The following is a 21,998-nucleotide window of genomic DNA, read 5'->3' on the forward strand; positions in this document are numbered from 1 at the left end:
TTAGCCCGCTGAGGGCATAAATGTGTTAATTGTATTATATGATTAGTACCACGTGTGTGTGGTGATATTAATGTGATGCACATGCCGAGACGGTCCTAGGGAGCTAATTAGTTTAAAAGTCACAACGGGATTAAATACCCAGCTCGGGAGGAACCTAGGGGTATTTTGGGGGTCTTATAATGTGAGTCTGTGAGCTAATGGTTAATGGAGATTGAGTAACTCGGGTGACCATTAGTAACCATTAAGGGTAACAAGTCTAGATGAGGAAATGGTAGATTTGTAAGGAATGTGAAATGTCTAGGATGTCCTTAAGGTTTAGTTGGAAGGGGAAATAGATGGAAGGGCAAAATGGTCTTTTGGCAGGGATTTAGATCACTTCAGCTAAGGGAAAGATCATTCACGTTTTTCTCACCTAGGCAACTCAGTTTTTGCTGAAAGTAAAGGAGAACTAAGGGCAAAAAGGAAGAAAGGAAGGGAGTTGGGAATTTTGAGATTTAGGAGAGGAATCAAGGTGGTTTGAGGCAATTAAAGCCAAGCAGAAGTCAAGATTGGTCAGAGGTAAGTTTCATCTCTGAAATTTCTGTGTTTTTTGCAAGTTCTTATGGAATTTAGGTTGGAAATTGAAAGATGGTTTGTGGCTGGTTGTTTGGGAATTCAGTTTGTGAAACCAGAGGGCTTAGCTTGAAGCTGGAATCAAGGAAGCTTAAGGTTGAATTCTCCACTTGAGGTAAGGATTCTATGCAATTTTGAGGTTTAATTCTGTTGTGGTTTAAGGAATTTGAAGCATGGTTTAGGTTTTGTAGGCTTTGGTTTAAGTTTCTGGTTTACTGGTTTAAACTTCAGAGATTTGAAACCAAAGTGTGGTTTATGGGAGTGATTAAGTGCTTATACTTGTGGATGGTGTTTATAGGTTGTTAGATGGTTTATTTGTGGTTTTAAATTGGTTTTGGGGTTTAGGTATGTGTTTGGGTTGAATTGGGAGTGTTTTGGCTCGAGGAAAATGCAGGGGAAATCCCAGAATTCTGGGTTCGTGAAGGGGCGCCGCGGCCCTATTCTTTGGCACCGCGGCACGAGGCTGCGTCAGGGTGGGGAACTCTCTGACTTTCTGGGTGCCGCGGCCCTCAAGGGTAGCACCGCAGCGCTAGGCTATTTTCAGGACAGGGTAATTTTGCATTTTTGGGCAATTGATCCGGGGGCTCGAGGGATGTTTCTGTTGCGTTGTTTTGGGAAATTGGAGGTCCCAAGAGTATGGGATTGGTCCTGAGAAGTGGTTTTGGATTGGTTAGTATTAAAGGATGTTTTATATGTGTTGTGACTAGGTTTTCGAAGAGGCTCGGGATAGAGGACCGTGCTCGTGATTCTGGTGCATTGTGAAGCTCGGGATACAGGTAAGAAAACTGTAGCACCCGTAGAGCAGGGCAAGGGCCCATAGTGTTGTTGCAGGGCACGACCCCAGATTGTATTATTGTTAGGATGTAGCCTTGATTGAATTATTATATGCTTGAATGCTGTTTAGGTATGCTATATGTGGTTATAGTAGAATGAACAGCAAAGGGGCCGGGAACGGCAAGGAGCCGAGAACGGCGAGGGGCCGAGAACGGCAGTGGGGCCGAGAATAACACTTAGCACATGGAGTGCTTATAGTTAGGGTGAGACCCCAAAGGATACATGGGATATCCTTACGGTGAGAACCTAGATCCCAAGCGTTGGTAACGCTTCTAGGACGACATGGCCGTATTTGTTTAGTCTAATGGGCTATCTGTGTTATCTGTGGATTGTCTAATATGCTGATTATATAATATGCGTATGTTATGTGCTGTGTGAGTTTTCTTGCTGGGCTTCGGCTCACGGGTGCTTTGTGTTGCAGGTAAGGGCAAGGAAAAATTCAACCAGCCATGAGTACGAAGAGCGTGGGGCGGCGCGTACATGTTTGGGCTGCCCGACTGCTTTGGTTGGGGGCATTTTGAGAGATGGCTGTAATAAACTATGTTTTTTATAACTAGCCATCTGTAAACCTTTTTGAGTTGTAAATATTTTATAAACTTTATTTTGGGATCCCAAATGTTAGACTCTTGGAATTTTCAATGAAATACAGTACTTTTAAAGATTACAGCCTTGACTTTTTGTCTAATCACACTTTTGTTCTAAAAACCTCGTTTAGCAAGTTAATTGCACATTTTATACTCACTTAGTAACGGCTCTAAGGTAGTAGGGCGTTACAACTTGGTATCAGAGCGAGCCAAGGTTTATTGGTTCTGGAGATTGATCGAACATGTACACTCGCTGCCATTAAAAAGCTCGACTCAGGGTTGATTATTATGATTGAATATGTGCTTGAATGCCCTGTTTGCCTGTTTAGTTTGAAAGAGCATGATGAATGAAACAACATATGCATGATGTTGGGGCATGGCCCGTTGTGTGTTATATGCTATTTGTATGTTGTCTGGTTCGTTTATCTTGGTTGGTTGTTGAGAATGGGAAGTGGAATTGGATTTTGTTATCATGCCTGATAAGCGGTGTCACTGATTGCAGGCATATAGTTGTAATGCCTCAGCAATTGCAATGCCCCAAATTTCCTAATAAGGTTTAGGACCTTGATTAGGAGGTCGGGAGGGCCATAAATGATTTATTATGATATTTAATTATTATATGCATGTTTATGTGAATTATATTATTATATGATGGTGAATGCATGCATATGGGCTCATATTTATAATGCAAGGGCATTTTGGTAATTTGGCCACAGTGGGCGTAAATGTATATTTTGGGTGCATGGTTGAGATTATTTAATATAGCCACATTATAGGGTGGATTGGTTCGAGCTTTTCGACATGAGACGATCATGAGGTGTAAGTGTTCGGTCTAGTCATAACGGGTTTAAGTTCGGGGCTCGGGGTGAGTCTCGGGGTGAATTTATTGATTAGAGCATTACCGGGAATTAAAGGGCAATGGGATGTGATTTATTGGTAATTGAAAATATGGAGATTAGTGGGAATTGGGAAGCGTTAATTATGATTAACGGGATAAGCGGAAAGTACCAGTTTTACCCTTGAAATGGTTTTAGAGGCTTTTGATGGCTTAAGGGTATTTTGGTCATTTAGGGTTTTGGATATATATGACATGAAGGCTGTAGAAAATACAGAGATAAAACAGAGGTTATCCTCTTCCCTTCCCGTACACTACCTTCCCTTCATCCTTCTTTGGTGTTCTTGAGGCCATCATGAGGTTTTGAGCTAGGAAGTCAAAGGTGGCAGCTAGGGGACTTGTTTCACTCATTAAAGGGGATTCAAAACCGTGTTTGAGGTGAGTTCCAGTTGTGAATTTACTGGTGTACTATGTTTTTCTTATAGTTTTCAGCTCTAGAATTTGATGTGGGAAGTTGGAATCAAGGGGAGTTTTTGGTGTGTGTGTGATTGGGTTTTGGTGAGGAGGTGATGTAGGTGAGGTTTATGGGTTGAATTGGATGTTTTGGTAAGGTTTGGGATGTGTTTGGAAGGTTGGTTTCAAGAGGAATCGCAAGAATGGAGTTTCAGTGCAGCTGCTGGTCTGAAGCTGGCGCCCCAGCGCCAGCCCTAGCGCCCCAGCGCTACTCAAGGCAGAGAGCAGCCCTCTCTGTTTCTGGGACAGCGCCCCAGCGCTGGTGGGTGGCGCCTAGGCGCTAGGCCAGTTTTAGGAGGTGTTGATTTTAGGGTTCAGGATGGCTTTTAAGGCTCGGGGGTTGGTTCCTTTGCTCCTTTTGAGTAGTTTGAGAGTCCCGAGAGTGGGGGATTGGTCTCGGGAGTGTGGTATAGTTTGTAAACCATTCATTGATTTGTTTTATTAATGGTTTCTAATTGGTTATGACTAGGTGACCACTAAAGGACTAAAAGCTGATCGTTCTCAAAGGTCGTTTCTTTTATTAATTCTCGCTCGAACCCAAGGTAAGAAAACTGCACCCTGTGTATATGTGACATGCATGGCTATTACGGATGCATGTTGGTTGATTATTGAGCATGACATGCATGGCTATTATGATGCGTGTTGGTTGGCTATTGAGTATGACATGCATGGCTATGATTGATGCATGCTGGATGTTTAAATGTAAACATTGTTAGCATAATGAATGCTTGGCAAGCTTTCCCATTTGCATATGGTTATTATTGAGGCATGCTGGATGATTAAGTGTGATGCATGAGATGCACGAGAAACATATGATTAGGGCATGCCATGAGTGATGAATATGAGGTTGGCCAGAGCTTGAGTCTCTGAGTTTGTGCATGATCATGATTATGCTAGCAACTGTTTAGTAAGCGTGCTGAATGCCCTATTCTTGGATAATTGGCATATGATACATATTGATAGCATTGCTTACTTGTGCATGGTACTGACTAATTAGTCAGATTTGGCAAAGGTGCTAGTATCAACTGTGAAGCTGTGACTTATTAGTCAGGTTCGGCAGTGGTATTGGGCACTGGTCACGTTGCACTGACTCGTAAGTCAGAATTGGAAAATGTGTTAGTATCAGCTGTGAAGCTGTGACTTATTAGTCAAGTTCGGCAGTGATACTGGGCACTGGTCACATAGCGCTGACTGATTAGTCAGAACGGTCTTAGCGTGGTTCACGCAAGCCAACAGAGATTAGATCTAATCGACTATTAGCATTGAATGACTCAAAGAGCATTAATGCAAGACCGACCCCGAGGGTCGATGACTGAGATAAGCACTTGGAGGCTAGTGGCTTACCTAGCAGCCACTCTCCCTCTTGAATCATATGATGTTCACTCATTGGTTTGGAAGCTTTATGCTCCGTGTGATTATAATGATAATCATTTGATAATGCTTATGTATAGTGTTATGTTTTCTTGTTGGGCTTCGGCTCACGGGTGCTATGTGGTGCAGGTAAAGGCAAGAGGAAGCTAGACCATCCTTGAGTTGGAGGGCTTAGGTGGTGATGTGTACATATGCAGCTGCTCGACTGCCACGGCCGAGGTTTAAAGTGGAACTAGGGTTGAACCCTGTTTTGCCGCTTAGAACGGCCTGTTGTAAATATTTTCTGTAATAAACTCTGAAATTATATTTTCGGGATCCCAATGCATATATTAAACGTTCTAGTGAAACGTTACATCTTAACCAAAATGTTTAATCCCTAAACTGCTAATCATACTTAGTTCACGATTTTGGCCAAATGACTCGATTAGCGAGTTTAGCACTGTTTACAAGGCACACCGTAACGGTCCCTGGAGTTTGGGGCGTTACAGCAATCATCTAGACTCCGCGGCAGTCGGGCCGAGGATGACAATCAGGGTCAGGACCCTCCACCTGCCCCACAGAACTGGCAGCAGATATTAGCTGAAATGGAGGCTAGATTGCAGAGAACAGAGGAAGAACTTCGTCAAATGAGGCAGCAGGCCCCTTCACAGGTCACAGGGTTACCAATTTATCAGAATGTAGCACCAGTGCCGGTTCAGCCTGTGGTTGAGAACAGGTGGGAACCCTTGTACGAAAGATTCAGGAAGCAACAACCTCCTACCTTTGAGGGTGGATCAGACCCACTGCGGGGCGAGCAGTGGATGAATATGATTTCCTTAATCTTAGATTTCATGAGGGTTGAAGGAAATGAAAGGGTAGCTTGTGCTAGCTACATGCTTAGGGAGGATGCCCGCATCTGGTGGGATGTAGTGAGTCAGCGGAGGAATATTACAGCTATGACTTGGGAAGAATTTAAGAGTATCTTCAATGAGAAATACTACAATGTAGCGGTTCGAGCTGCGAAGGTTGAGGAGTTTATCAACCTGACTCAGAACAGGTTATCAGTCATTGAGTACGCCCTGAGATTTGATAGATTGGCGAAGTTTGCGCCAGACATAGTGCCGACAGATGCGGCCAGGAGAGATAGGTTTATACAGGGGTTGAATGTGATGACCGCCCATGATGTGAATATTACCTTGAGTTCAGAGACTACTACTTATGCTCAAGCGGTGGATAAGGCCCTTACTGCAGAGAGGGCTGAGGATCAGATATGGAAAGACAACGCCGTTAGGCGCGATGCCAGGAGGACAGTGCCTCCTTTTATTGGGTCTAGTCGGGGCAGTGGCCCCAGTGAGCAGAAAAGAAGGGTTCTAGATTCATTTGTTCCTCCTAGTTCTGATAGGAGGGTACGAGGTTCTGTTGGTGGCCGTCAGGGCAGAGGTGACAACTGGAGGAGTTTTCCAGTGTGTCCTCAATGCAAACGACGACATCAGGGTGAGTGTCGGATTAGGGCATGTTTTATCTGTGGGAGTGCCAACCATTTGAAGAAAGACTGCCCACAAGCTAAGAAAGAGGAGCCAAAGCAGGGAGACAGTCTCGCTCCTGCCAGAGTATTCGCTTTGACTCAGACTGAGGCGGAGGCTAGTCCCTTAATTGTGACAGGTCAGATCTCTAGTGCTGGTTCTTTGTATACTGCATTGATTGATTCAGGGGCTACCCACTCATTTGTATCTGCTAGGGTGATTGTAACGCCCCAACTCCAGGGACCGCTATAGTGCACATTGCAAACAGTGCTAAACTCGCTAATCGAGTCATTTGGTCATAAATGTGTAACTAAGTATGATTAGCGGTTTAGGGATTAAATTTTTTTGTTAAGATATAACGTTTCACTAGAACGTTTACTGTATACGCTGGGATCCCAAAAATATAATTTCAGAGTCTATTACAAGAGAATATTTACAACAGGCCGTTCTAAGCGGCAAAACAGGGTTTAACCCTAGTTCCTCTTTCAAACCTCGCCCAAGTATTGGTCGAGCAGCTGCATATGTACACGTCATCACCTAAGCTCTCCAACTCAAGGATGGTCCAGCTTCCTTTTGCCTTTACCTGCACCACAAAGCACCCGTGAGCCGAAGCCCAGCAAGAAAACTCATATGCTCATGAACAGTCATATCATGATATCAAATCATATCTGGCATGCCTAGCAAACATAGCTTTATTCAAGCATGCAAATGATTTCAAACCAATGCTGGGGTATCCAGGATAAGAAATCCTGCCCTTCTGATTGGAGGACTATCAAGTCAATCCTAATCAGATGAGTGTCTCAACACTTGAGGTTCTGGTAAACCATGCTGAGTGACTGCCAAACAAGTCACTAGGGGCTCAGTGCCCAAAGCCATGCATATGATGATTGAAATGATCATACAGAGCTCATAGCTCTGATCAGATGAGTGAATATCACTTGAGGTTCTGGTAAACCTTACTGAGTGACTGACAAACAAGTCACTAGGGCCTCAGTGCCCATAGTCGTGTAACAACACCGTTACCTGGGCTTTCCTGCAATGGCTCTTATCAGATGAGTGACTACCAAGCACGTCACTGTGGGGCCGGTGCCCATAGCCATGTGACATAACAGTCACGGAGCTCGCTGGCCCTAGCTCTAAATGGCTAGCCCTTGGCTAGACAAGCGCTTTTTAGTATTCATCGACCTTGAGGTCGGTCCGGCATTAATGCTCTTTGAGTCATCCAATGCAGAAAGTCGATTAGATCTAATCTTTGTTGGCTTGCGTGGATCACGCTAAGGCCGTCCTGACTAGTGAGTCAGCACAATGTGACCAGTGCCCAGTACCACTGCCAAACCTGACTAGTGAGTCACAGCTTCACAGTTGATACTGACACCTTTGCCAATTCTGACTAGTTAGTCAGAGCCATGCACAAGTAAGCAATGCTATCAATATGTATCACAAGTCATTTATCCAAGTGTAGAACATTCAGCATGCTTACCTAACAGTTGCGAGCATAATAATGATCGTGCACAAACACAGAGGCTCAAGCTCTTACCAATCCCATATTCAACATTCATGGCATGCCTCAGTAATAATCATATGCAAATGAGCAAGATTGCTAAGCATTCATTATGCTTTCAATGTTTACATTTAAACATCCAACATGAATCAATGGTAGCCATGCCTGTCACACATGGGGTGCAGTTTTCTTACCTTGGGTTCGAGCAAGAATTAGTAAAAGAATGACCCTTAAGAACGATCAATCCTTTGGTCCTTTAGCGGTCACCTAGTCATAACCAAATATGGAATCCCATCAATAAAATAAATCATAGCAAGGTTTATAATCTAAAACCACACTCCCAGGATCCATCCCGCACTCTCGGGACTCTTAATCTACCCAAACGGGGTAAAAGAACCAACCCCCGAGCCTTAAAAGTCATCCCGAGCCCTAAAAATAGGTTTCTGGAAAATCCACTAGCGCTGGGGCGCTGCCCCAAAGTGAGAGAGCTCCAGAATCAGCCCTGCCTAGCGCTGGGGCGCCAGGAATGGCGCTGGGGCGCCATCAGCAAACCAGAGAAAATTCTGGTCTTCTCCCTTGCGATTTCCCTCTGAAACCAAATCTCCAAACCAATCCCAAACATCATCAAAACATCAAATTCAACCCCCTAACCTCATCTACATCACACCCTCATCAAAACCCAAGCAATCTTACACAAGAACTTCCATGAATTCTCACAACTAACACCTCAAATTTCCAACTGAAAACTAACTTGTAAAACAGAGTAAAGCTTAAGTTCTTGGATGAAACCTTACCTTAAGTTGGATTTGAGTCCTCTTCAATGATTGAACTAAGTTCCTAAGCTCCCACCTTCGATCTCCTAGCTTGGTTCTTCAAGTTGGCTTCAAAAATTGAAAGGAAGAAGGAAGGAAGAACATGTACGGGAGGGAGAGAAAGAGATGAGGATGATGCTCTGTTTTTTTTACACTTCCACAGCCTTCTAAACTTAAAGGGCTGGTATATATCTTAGGGGTGAAAAGACCATTTTGCCCCTAGGTCAAATAAAGGCTTCTAAAGACTCCCAAGGGTAAAACCGTCCTTTCCCGCCTATCTCATTAATTATAATTAACACCCTCCATTTTCCGTTATTCTCAATATTCTCAAATACCAATAATTCTTATCCCGTTACCCTTTAAATCCCGACAACGTTCTAATCATTTAAACATCCCGAGACTCACCCCGAGCCCCGAACTTAATCCCGTTATGACTAGACCAAAAACTTGCATTTCCATGATCGTCTCATGCCGAATGGCTCGAGCCAATCCACATATCATGTGGTATTATTTATAATTCACCCCCATGCATAAAAATACACAATCACGCCCTCAATGGGCCAAATTACCAAAATGCCCTTAAAATTAAACGTGGACCCATATGCATGCATTTACCATCATATAATAATATAATTCACATAAACATGCATATAACCATTAAATATCATAATAAATCAATTATGGCCCTCCCGGCCTCCTAATCAAGGTCCTAAACCTTATTAGGAAATTTGAGGCATTACAGTGATAGACCAGCTTTGTAGACCTAGTATTGTGTATGCTAGGGGTTTTCAGACTTTGTTACCAACAGGAGAACTGGTAGTCTCTAGGAGATGGGTTAGAGCATTACCAGTAGAGATAGATGGTAGGGAATTGTTTGTTGATCTGGTTGAGTTAGACATGGATGATTTTGATATGATATTAGGGATGGATTGGTTAACGAGGTATGGAGCAACGATTGATTGCAAGCGGCGTATGGTGACTTTTGAACCAGAAGGCGAGGTACCTTTTGTGTTTGTGGGGACGGTGGGTGGACCGCGGGTGCCTATGATTTCGGCACTGAAGGCTAGAGACCTGATGCAGGAAGGTTGCATAGGATTCCTAGCAAGTGTTGTGGATACCTCTAAAGTAGTAACAGTGGGACCAAATGAAACCAGAATGGTCTGTGAGTTCCCAGACCTATTTCCAGCAGATTTGCCAAGATTGCTGCTGTAGTGGGAGATTGAGTTCATCATAGAGTTGGCACCGGGAGCAGAGCCAGTGTCCAGGGCACCCTATAGAATGGCTTCGGCGGAGTTAAAAGAGTTGAAGATTCAGTTGCAGGAGTTACTGGATTTGGGGTTCATTAGACCGAGTTTCTCACCATGGGGTGCTCCAGTGCTATTTGTTAAGAAGAAGGATGGGTTGCTTAGGATGTGCATTGACTACAGGGAGTTGAATAAGTTGACTATTAAGAATAAGTACCCACTGCCTAGGATTGATGATTTATTTGATCAGCTACAGGGGAGTACGGTGTTTTCAAAGATCGATCTCCGGTCAGGTTATCATCACTTGAGGATTAAAGAGGAGGACGTACCAAAGACTACTTTTCGGACAAGGTATGGGCACTATGAATTTCTCGTTATGTCTTTTGGATTAACCAATGCCCCACCAGCTTTTATGGATATGATGAACAGAATTTTCAAAGATTATCTGGATAAGTTTGTGATTGTATTTATCGATGATATACTGGTGTACTCCCAGTCAGAGACAGAGCATGAGCATCATCTGCGCCTGGTGTTGCAGCGATTGAGAGAGCATAAGCTATATGCCAAGTTCAGTAAGTGCGAGTTCTGGTTATCGCAGGTTACATTTCTGGGCCATATTGTCAGTAAGGAGGGGATAATGGTTGACCCAAGTAAAATAGAGGCAGTGAGAGACTGGCCTAGACCGAGCAGTGTTTCTAAGGTCAGAAGTTTTCTTGGGTTGGCAGGGTACTACCGGCGGTTTGTAGAGGGGTTCTCCAGGATTGCTACTCCATTGACAGAGTTGACAAGAAAGAAGACCAAGTATGTGTGGACAGATCGGTGTGAGAATAGCTTCAAGGAATTGAAGCGGCGATTGATTACTGCACCAGTGTTGAGCTTGCCGACAGACAATGAGAAGTTTGTGGTTTACTGTGACGCTTCCAGATAGGGTTTGGGTTGTGTGTTGATGCAAGCTGGGAAAGTAATAGCTTATGCATCAAGGCAATTAAAGGAGTATGAGCAGAGGTATCCCACGCATGACCTAGAGTTGGCTGCAGTGGTATTCGCACTTAAGGTTTGGAGACATTACCTAGATATACACTGATCACAAGAGCTTAAAGTATTTCTTTACTCAGAAAGATTTGAACATGCATCAAAGACGATGGTTGAATTGGTAAAAGATTATGATTGTGACATCTTATACAATCTTGGGAAGGCTAATGTAGTGGCTGATGCATTGAGCCGGAAGGGCCCAGGACAGTTGTTTAGTTCGAGGCAGGTATCGGACAGATTAGCTGAGGAGATGGCCAGAGAAGGTATAGAGTTAGTGGTTGGTAGGTTAGCCAACATAACTCTTCAGTCTATGCTCCTTGAGAGGATTAAGGAAGCACAGGGAAGGGATCCCCAGTTAGTTGAACGTAGAGAGAACGTCCTAGCTGGAACGATTAAGGACTTCTCTATCTCAGAGATGGGCCTATTGAAGTACAGGGGACAGATTTGTGTACCGATTGATTCAGACATTCGGCGAGAGATTATGGATGAGTCTCATACCACTTCCTATTCTTTACACCCAGGTACTACAAAGATGTACCAAGATTTAAGGGTTTTGTATTGGTGGGTAGGCATGAAGAGGGATGTGGTGGACTATGTGGCTAGGTGCTTAACTTGTCAGCAGATCAAGGCTGAACATCAGAGGCCAGCAGGGTTATTGCAGCCTCTAGGGATTCCCGAGTGGAAATGGGAGGATATTTCCATGGATTTTGTGGTAGGGTTACCAAGGACCGTGGGTCTGCATGACTCGGCGTGGGTGATTGTGGACAGGTATACTAAGTCCGCCCACTTTTTTCCTGTGAGGACAACTTATACTGTGGAGCAGTATGCTGAGCTTTATGTGAAGGAAACTATTCGACTTCATGAGGCTCCGAGGTCGATAGTATCTGACAGGGACCCCACCTTCACCTCCAAGTTTTGGGAGAGCCTGCAGAAGGCAATGGGCACACAGTTGCAGTTTAGTACCTCTTATCATCCTCAGACAGATGGGCAGTCTGAGAGGATAATTTAGATATTGGAGGATATGTTACGAGCCTGTGTGTTGGATTTTGGGGGATCTTGGAGTAAGTATCTCCCATTGATTGAGTTCTCATACAACAATAGTTATTAGGCGACTACCGGAGTGGCTCCATATGAGATATTGTATAGGAGAAAGTGCAGATCACCGATACATTGGGATGAGACCGGTGAGAGAAGATATTTAGGTCATGAGATGGTTCAGAGGACCAATGAGGCAATTGAAAAGATTAGAGCTCGTATGCTTGCCTCCCAGAGATGCCAGAAGAGTTATTCAGACCTAAGACGCAGGAGCGTGGAATTTCAGGTCGGTGATCATGCATTTCTTAGGGTTTCGCCCCTGAGAGGGGTGAAACGATTCGATTCTCGGGGCAAGTTGAGCCCCAGGTTTGTTGGCCCCTTTGAGGTTCTAGAACGAGTTGGTGAGGTAGCTTACAGATTAGCGATACCTCCAGCTCTATCAGGGGTTCATGACGTGTTCCATGTATCTATGCTCCAGAAATATGTATCAGATACCACTCATGTGTTGAGCTATGAGAATTTGGAGCTGGATCAAGATTTATCATACGAGGAGAAACCTGTTCAGATCCTTGACAGAAAGGACAAAGTCTTGTGGAGCAAGACCATCGCCTTGGTTAAAGTGCTGTGGAGGAATAGCAAGATTGAAGAGGTGACGTGGGAACTTGAGTCTGATATGCGGGAGCGACATCCCGAGTTATTCAGGTAATTTCGATGACGAAATTCTTGTAAGGAGGGGATAGTTGTAACACCCCAAATTTGCTAATAAGGTTTAGGACCTTGATTAGCGTACCTGGAGGGCAATAAGTGAATTAACATGTTAATATATGAATTTAAATGAATATGTGATTAGGATGCATGTTTAGGTGGAATAAATATGCATGTGGGCCCTGTTTGTATGTTAGGGGTAAAATGGTAATTTTAGCCCGTTGAGGGCATAAATGTGATAATTGTATTATATGATTAGTACCACGTGTATGTGGTGATATTAAAGTGATGCACGTGCCGAGACGGTCCTAGGGAGCTAATTAGTTTAAAAGTCACAACGGGATTAAATACCCGACTCGGGAGGAGCCTAGGGGTATTTTGGGGGTCTTATAATGTGAGTCTGTGAGCTAATGGTTAATGGAGATTGAGTAACTCGAGTGACCATTAGTAACCATTAAGGGTAACAAGTCTAGATGAGGAAATGGTAGATTTGTAAGGAATGTGAAATGTCTAGGATGTCTGTACACCCTGATTTTCCACGGGCTGTTAGCGAGCTGAGATATGGCCTAATTATATCAGCCACGTGGATACCGCATGACCGGAGCTGCTGTCGTCAGGTCCTACCTCTTTAGCTCAAGGTAGCCAAAAGGTTCGTCAAGATTATTTAAGGGCCAAGACAGGAAGATAAAGACCGCAGGTCAGGAAGGCGTCCAGCTCGGGGCACGGGCTGGAGGTGGAAGCCGTGACCCCTTATAAAGTAAACCACGCAATGTAAACGTGCATATATCAGACACCACGTGTCTGATATATCCCTTAATTCTCGGACACGCAGCATGTACGTGCGTATTCAGGCACCCACAACTGGGTTGGCCCATGCGGCCCATTATCCCCCTTACCTGTTGATTAGACCACAATTCATTTGTCAGGTTTTAGGAATTAATCATGAATGTCACAGAAGTGACATGATGGGTAAGAGGGTCACGAGATGACCCCGGCACTACAAGAAAAAATAGTATTCATAACACTTAAAAACTGCTAACCGGAACTATTGATAACACTTCTGAAAATGCTAACATAGCCCCTGTTATTAAAAGTCCAGTGTTTTCTATAACAGTATTTGAATGTTATGTTCGATGTTATCTTAAACTATTCAATAACACATTTTTAGGTGCTATAATATTCAAATAATAACATCTAGATAGAGTTTTTGGTTATAAATTTGAAGTTTAATCTTATACTTTTTTCATAACACTTTTCAACTGTTACATTTGATTATTTTGATAACATTTTTAGTTTGTTATATTATATAAACCATAACGATTTTTTACGCTTATAATATGTTTTTAAATCATAACATATAGTAATAAAATTTTAAATTTTATTTTGATAAGTGTACTTATATGATTTTTTTTTAATTAAAAGATTTTCATTATTGTATTTTGATAAAAAAAATTCAAAATTAATCATAAAATGTAATTCTCAATAGATTGATAAACCATAAGTATTACATTAAACAATAACTAATTCAAACCATGAATGTGTCTACTTCATGAGATTTTAGTTCTAACTTAAGTTTGAAAGCATAACATAATAAAGTTTTATAATCTTGAACAATTTTTACTTCAAAAATGAAAAATAGAAACATTACAAGATACACAAAAGTAAACCAAACTTGCTCCATCCTTCAATTCATCATCATTTGTGCACTTGTCTTTGTTGTGAGTCCATTTGCTTAGCTACAACAAAATTTAAATAATTAATGCTTCAACTTAAAGTTATAGTAAACTAAAAGAGTACATAAAAAAAGTTAATTACCTAATTATAACTTTATCAGCTGACCATGCAATTATATATTATAACTTTATTTTGCATCTATCTTGTGTTTAATATAAGAAAATAAAACCTAATAAGTACCAAGAACTTGAATAAATGTTTATGACAAACAAAAGTCAGTTGTCATCGAGACAGTACCTGAGGCCTGAAGCATCAGACTGTAAAGAGGCCTCAATAGCAGCATCATTGTATTCAGTAACAGGAGAAATTATTGGCTGGGTCTGGGTGGAGTAAAGAATGGAACACTGCTCTCTTCTCGAGGTGGGAATTCAACTCCAGCAGCCTGTGATATATATTTATAAATAGATTACTTAGAATACTTTATTATAAAAGTGAGTTAAGAAATCAAAATAGGTTCCTTTCCAAATACTGTAGTAGCACATTAGCTATAAAAACTCTAAACAGAAAAAGGAACACATAGAATTAATACAACCCATCCAAACACAGACGCAAAACATTCATCATAACTTAAGCATCAAGGACAACACTAAGGGATTCAACTTCAGCATATATATACCTTGTAGGCTAGTATAACCATGTATAACTAACATTCACATTCATCTGCAACCCATGTTATTGGATATCTCACATAAAGCAGAAAGCAAAAAAAAAAGGTTGATCATATGATATTTACACTTTAATCAACTTAAATAAGCTTTTGCCCAAATGCCTTGGCTGACGAAGTAATTAACAAGAGAAAATTGTGTATCAAGCTTAACATGCTAAAATAACATTTAATAAACTAACAACCTTCAGTTCATTATATGCTGCATAGTATTGAGGATATCTCCCCTGAGGTCCCTCGAAGGCTTCTTGCCATGTGTCAATTAGGATTAGTATCTTTTCCCTCACATTCAAGTCTGGCTGCAGAATTTAAACAATTGCATCGGACAAGTTAGATTTACTAGGAATGCATAGGAGAGATTCACAGTGAAAGGACAAGTTAAAATGGCATAGGAGTTCAATATCTTCCCCAATTTAGTTGAAGCAACTGCTTATGAGCAAATAAAAAGAAAAGGCCAGTTAATGAGAACACAAAACAGTAGCACCACCAAATTGCATTATTTAACTTTTTTATTTCTGTATTAGTAATTTATTTCCCTTTTGTAGAATAAATAAAAGAGATCATGTTGGACTTCACATTAATCAATATCTGAAACCAAAGTTAAAAATAATCATCTCAATTAAAGTAAGTCCAAATGGCTCAATGAAGGCTGGATTTATGAAAACACCCTACCAAAACAGAGATACTCAAATCAGGTTGAAAAACGTACCTCCTAGATAAAAAAAGTGATAGATTTCAGGGACACACGCACACATATCCTACTCCAGGCACACGAACAAGCCCTAAACTAGGACCAAGTCCAAGAATCCATGCCATTGAAATCTTACTATGCATCTCAATCTCGTAGCGTCTCAGGGTACCATAATGCCATATATACATGATGGCGAAGAATACTGCTGATATCACGAGAGGAACCCACCCGCCTTGATTAACCTTGAGGACTACAGCGGAGAAGTAAGTGCACTCCACTGCTAATGATAAGACAGTGAAGATCAAGACAAGAATCCAATGGCGCCACACTAGTATCATCACTAAAATCATGAGAAAGGTTGTCACCAACATGACTATTACAATTGCTGTCCCTGTTGTAAAATGCAGAATTCAAATTACTGAAGTCAGTCCCTACGTTTTTCAGGAAAATCGAAATGTTAGCATGGCTCTCACGTACAAAAACAAAATGTCAAAATTAAGATTACTACGATGTGCATGTATATACTGCTGCCCTGTCTGAATTAGATTTTCCAAAAAGTTATGTTCTAATCACTTCACTGGATACAGCTTGGGGAAGTAGATTCTAATGCAAGTCAATAAGAGATGTTGAAAAAAAAAACAATTTGAGATGTCAGGGACAATAACTTTTATTTGGGCCCACCTAGGAACATACTGCCTTTTGAGAGAAGAGAAAAGGCTGACCCAAAAATCCATGCAAAAGTGAGAACATCAATATTTGTCAAGTGATGAGATAAAAATGGTATGATGAGGAAGAGAATCTTAAAGAAAAAGAAAATTTTAAACAAACAAATAATGACCCTTTGAATGACTCTTTACCCTGTCAATGTGGTGCAACTAATGCACAAGCACAACATTCATGTTATGTGAGCAGTCCGCCACCAAGGGAAAAAAAATAAGGCTAAGGAGAACACTAAATCTTAATGGACTTTTAGAGAATCATTTTGTTTATGCTACCGCTTTTACTAAAAGGTATATACAAATGTCTCCATGATTATATGTACATATAAATCATAAGCTTACGCTACATGTGGATCTACAAATATATGCACAATACCCATTGGTATGAAATCACCATCTAAACGCTAATACTATAAATAGATTAAGACTATCAGGAGGGTATATTTTATGTTGTGATGGGAAAATGACACAAGGAATCAGTTAAACTTATATGCTGCTTTCCTAGTAGAGATGTGTTGTCCCATGGATAATGGATCAACATATTTCACAATTCATCAGATAAAAGACTTACCAGAGGCATTTCCAATTTGGTTTTGATTTTTGAACCCAGCTGTCACAACAATGCAAAGAATCATAAGGATCCAATTTACATCTGGAATACAAAAAATTCAGAAATACAAGAGAAAATCTACAGTAATACAACCTACCACCTTTTTACAGATTAAAAATAATTAAAAAAATTCAAATGGCTTCAAAAGTACAAGAGAAAATATACAGTAATACTATCCAGACCATTGCATATTAAATGACATAAACACTCGATTGTAATGCATTCTAACTGGAAATTTAATCAACCATAATTTAAACGACAAAAACAGGGAATTTAATTTTGTTGCTGAATATTTTGGCAAGTTTTTACAATGGGGAATCCTTTCTAGATAAAAAATTGTTGGACATGTGAAAATTCTGGGCTTTTTATCCTTGTAAATCTTAGTCTGATATTAATATTCTTTGGCAATCTCCTTATTTTTATTAGCATTTTAATACCATCCATTCCAATCAGAGTTGACGCTTTTGTTCGGCTAGTTTATTATAAGACTAGTACTTGTGAACTAGTTTGCATTTAACCCTCTCACCTTTGTGGTGTGTTTTGTATAAACATAACTGAAACATTGGATCATCTGTTCAGCATTGCAGCAAAGCTAGATCATTATGATGTGAATTGTTGAATGAAGTTGATTATGTTGGGTATTACCTAAAATATGTGAGACAGTATAGATGGAGAACCTATATGTTTTTGGTAAAAGCGAGATCGTGGCTGTAATGTGGAACAATGTGATGATGCAGCTTTTGAGGTCATCAAAGATATGATATCATTGTAGAAAAGGATTAGGTTATCAACTTACCATTGAGCTTCAGTAAATGAAATTCAAGGATTTTCTCCTTTCTCTAATTACTCTTACTTGGACTAATATTTTTTTAGTGGTGTTAGCTTTGTTTGGTTTCTTTAAATAGAGTTTAAGTTTTTTCGATTTCTTGTATTTAAAGATACTACATCACATTCTTGTAACTATAAATACATAATTTTTTGAAATTTAATGAAAGTTTTGTTTCTTATAAAATACCGTAAAATACATAAACAACATCTAGATTATCATATTTCTTCTCTGAAACATAAATACTTAAATCCCTGTTTCTTTGTATCTTCATTTTTCAATCATGCTTTTCACAAATAATCCCTATTTCTTTGTATCTTCATTTTTCAATTTATTTTAACAAGAAATATATAAAATTTATATGCAAGCATTAGAAGATTAACTTCGGCAAATCAACTTTCCAGGTTGAGAACACTTTACCTTGACCATTATCATTTGCTCTACAAACAATTAGCACATACTTGAGAAGCGGAATAAGAGTAAGCGAGTATATTATCAAAGATAAAGCTCCAATCAAATCTTTTGGGTCTTTAATTCCATCAGGGAAAGTGTTGTAGAAAACATACAACGGAGATGTGCCTAAATCTCCATATACCACTCCAAGGCTCTGGAATGCAAGTTGCAGAAGCATTACTGCTGAAAGCTTCTGGACAAGACAGAACAAAACCAAATCAACAAAGGAACTAAATACGTAGCATCACATGCTAAATTTCTATAAATTTTTGAATACTCTCATGGCTAGTAGCTGGCCATTTTTAATGCATCGCAAAAGCAAATTAAAGTAGAACATACAAATCAACAATAAAATTTTGAGAGAAGCGTATTTCTACATTCTTTCTATGAAGTAAGATGTGCACAAATAACGTCTAGCTCAGAAGTGAAAAATACAGAAGTATCAGTGCTAATATTTTCTAAACAAAACAAAAACAATTCAGTAAAGGAACCATGCAACTATCATAATATGCTCAATTTCATCAAATTCATTAATCTCATTGCCCGCCATTTTCAGAATACATCCCACAGGAAATTAAAATAGGGCCTAGAGAATTGTAATCTACCCTGAGCACAAGCATACAACTATATTGCAGCAATCCCTTCTATATCGGTAATATCCATTTTGACGATTTCCCATATTGTGAGAAAAATCCAAAGCTTTTGAAGTAAACATTTTGCCAGGTATCATGAGTTTGACTTTGATAGGTATTTCAAAAGGATGAAAGACTAAGAGAAAGAGATCTCCAAGAACAAGAAACAAGTATACCTTTTCTGTGTACATGTTTTTAAGCTTTCTAGCCTCTTCGTCCATGGGTTGATCAAGCTTCTGATCTATAGTCCACACAGTACCATTTCTATCAGGACCTTGATCAGTCGTCATATTTGTAGCCATTTTCAACTTGATCATTCAAACTATTCCTCAGAGTTCAACCAATTCACCTCTAAGTTTTTTTCTTCATCAATACTTCGGTTGTGCCATCAGCTTTCTACATATATTGAAAGCCATAAAACTCAACAAGTTCAAATCAAAAGGGTTAAAGGAACAACTTTGAGCTAAATGTTAACCTATAAAAAAATTATATGGAGATATTCCTTGTTCAACATACAGACCAAGGTAAATTACAGCATAAAAGGATTGATAATGTAAATATTGGACAAAAATAATCAACCATACCTTTAGAAATTGTAAATACTCATGATGGTCAATAAATGATAAAGACATGGAATTTACTAGCATTCAATAAGCTTGAATAAAGGTAACACCATAAATTGGCTGATCAAGCAAATAAAGAATAAATCTAAAGGAATTAAGGAATGGAAAGCATCAAGATGCCAAATATGAAAATTTCTCAGCTCCAAAATTAAAATGAAATTACTTTCACCTATAAAAAAATTCCTCACATTTTTTGAAAAGCTAAACCAAAGCTTGGAACCTTTTAAGAACCCCCAAGACCTCTTGGTCCAATTTAAAAAAAACTCAACCAAAAAAAACTGAAGAGCTTAAAAATGCAGTGACACTGTAAAGAAAGGAAAGAAAAAAAATGTAACCTGAACAGTGAAATTCCCAAATGGGTTTCACCTAAAGCTATACATAACACATTAGAGCACAAAAGATCAAGAAAACACAATAAAGAAGATGGAAAAAAAATGAAAGCCCAGTAAAGAAATTGACATACCCATGAAGAAAAAAGGCGAGGAAGTGAAAACCCAGATCCTGAAAAAATGGTTCTTCGGGTTTTTCATAATTTTAGACGACATAGAAGAATAAATAGTGAAGTTTGAATAAAAGGGTTGTTGAGTGATGCTCTGCTTGGTTGTGTAGACGAAAAAAAAAAGAGAAAGAAAGAGAAGCTGAGAAGCAAAGAGAAGCAAGAAAGAGAAGCTGAGAAGCAAAGAAAGAGACTAGGAAACCAGAAAGAAAGAGAAGCAAAGAGAAGCAAAGAGAGGCAAAGAGACGAAAGAAAGAAAGAAAGAGAGGCAAAGAGACGAAACCAGAAATTAGGGATTCAATGGAGGCTTAGGGGTTCGGAGGCTGAGACTAGTTTACTGTGTGCTTCCGTGTCTCTTATTTTCATTTGGTGCCTAGTTATATATTTCATATGGCACCAAATGAAATTTCACATATGGGGCCGTGTGTTTTTTTAATTGCTTTTTAATAGCACTTTTAAATAAGTGTTATTTTTTAATGTAATATATACTAAAAATTGTTGTAGTGCCCCTTACCAACTCCCAGGTGCCCTCTCCTATAAATATGGAGACCCTGGGAGTTGCAAAGGGGTTGGATTATATTGTGTAAGGAAATACCCTGTAAAGAATACCAGACATATAGTAATAATATTGGCTGGTGGAGTAGAAGGATTTTAACCTTTGAACCACCTAAAAACGCAGTTGTGTCATCAGTCCATTTTAAGATCATTTATCTATTTCGATTCATTATTAAGCACTGTCTCTTTCTCTTATTTTCTTAATTACCTGTTGGCGAAGAACCGCGTCAACAGTTTGGTGCTTTCATTGAGAGCTAGTTAGATTGGTGCTATCGCAAACATCCAACTATGGTGACCACTCAATCAAGACACGGTAACGAGGCGGAACAACATGATGGGCAGGAGGCTCATCATGCCGCCATCTCCGGTGAGCAAAACCTTGAAGTTCAGCAGCGGCCGGGCAAGCAGCCAATAGGCCAGGATGACACTGGAAGTTCGGCACCCCGGCCACCTAATCCAAACCCGGAAGTTTACACGGCAGTAGAGATGGAGAATGCTCAGCTGAGGAGTCAACTGGCGAAAGCTAGTCAGCAGATTAAGGAGGTGTTGGCCCAACTACCCCCTCTTACAACCGACGCTAACGTCGGAAAGAGGCAAGGCGAGACTCGTAAGTCCCACCGGGGTAATCGGTCCAGGCCTAGCCACTCGGACAGACCTCCGACGTCCAACTCTACTCCCTCATCGCACCACCAAGAAGCAAACTTCGAAGAAATACCCAGAGCCGAACAACAGTATAGCCGCTCGGTCCGAACTTCAACTCCGAGTTCATAGCCAGCCTCGAGCGCGCCCAGGAGGGCTCGAGGGAATTCTAGAAGGAGATCCGGGGAGGGCTCACAGCACCAGCCTGTCCCGGCCAGCCGTCCTGCGCCTTGTCCAGATCGCTAGGCAAGGCCCGCAAGTTGGCAGGGCCGAAAGGCCCCCACCAAACCTGACTGCCCTGACGGAACCAGGATTGCATCCCCGGTCAGGCATCCTCCTTCACCAATAAGATATCCGTCTCCTCCTTGGCCTATCCGAGATATTCCAGCTTATGGAAGTAGTAGGAGAAACCCGCCATCCGTAGGACCTTCCCATCGTAGCAGAGCGCCCAGAGGAAGCCCGGATCCTCACCCCCAGAGGCGGGCTCCGAGCTTCTCTAACAGGAGCTACTGGACCGGAAGTCGCCGGAGTGACCTTTCTGGCGGAGACCTGCGTCAACGCTTAAGCTCGGCACAAAGTCCTCGAGCCACCCCGAGGGGCGACCTACGAGATCGCCTTAACTCTCACAGGGAGGACCCGGTAGGAGGTGGCAGCCATGCTCGCTCAGGGGGGGACCTGTCCGAGGTACGTAACGGCGGGAATGTCCCAAATAACCTATCTCAAGATAGGAGGGGCAATAACCCACCAAACGTATACAATGGACCCAGAGCTGTTCC

The 21,998-nt window shown here is 41.0% G+C and overlaps 1 protein-coding gene across 1 annotated transcript; it reads right to left on the reverse strand.

Annotated features, from left to right (window-relative positions):
• Positions 1–18,194: 18,194 nt before the first annotated feature.
• Positions 18,195–20,367, reverse strand: LOC133806388 (potassium transporter 10-like). Its single transcript, XM_062244497.1, has 3 exons — positions 19,996–20,367; positions 19,086–19,305; positions 18,195–18,470 (listed from the first exon to the last, which is right to left on the reverse strand). The coding sequence occupies exons 2-3, from the start codon at positions 19,224–19,226 to the stop codon at positions 18,195–18,197; spliced, it is 417 nt and encodes a 138-aa protein (XP_062100481.1). The 5' UTR covers positions 19,227–19,305; positions 19,996–20,367.
• Between the last annotated feature and the right edge of the window lie 1,631 nt (positions 20,368–21,998).

The sequence above is a fragment of the Humulus lupulus genome, chromosome X (genome assembly GCF_963169125.1).
Source record: "Humulus lupulus chromosome X, drHumLupu1.1, whole genome shotgun sequence".
Classification (NCBI taxonomy): Eukaryota; Viridiplantae; Streptophyta; class Magnoliopsida; order Rosales; family Cannabaceae; genus Humulus; species Humulus lupulus.

Coding starts and splice junctions, on each gene's coding strand:
- LOC133806388 (XM_062244497.1), bottom strand. CDS start 19,226: ATGATCAAGTTGAAAATGGCTACAAATATGACGACTGATCAAGGTCCT. Junction 18,471..19,085: donor AAAACATGTACACAGAAAAG/GTATACTTGTTT, acceptor TGTCTTGTCCAG/AAGCTTTCAGCAGTAATGCT.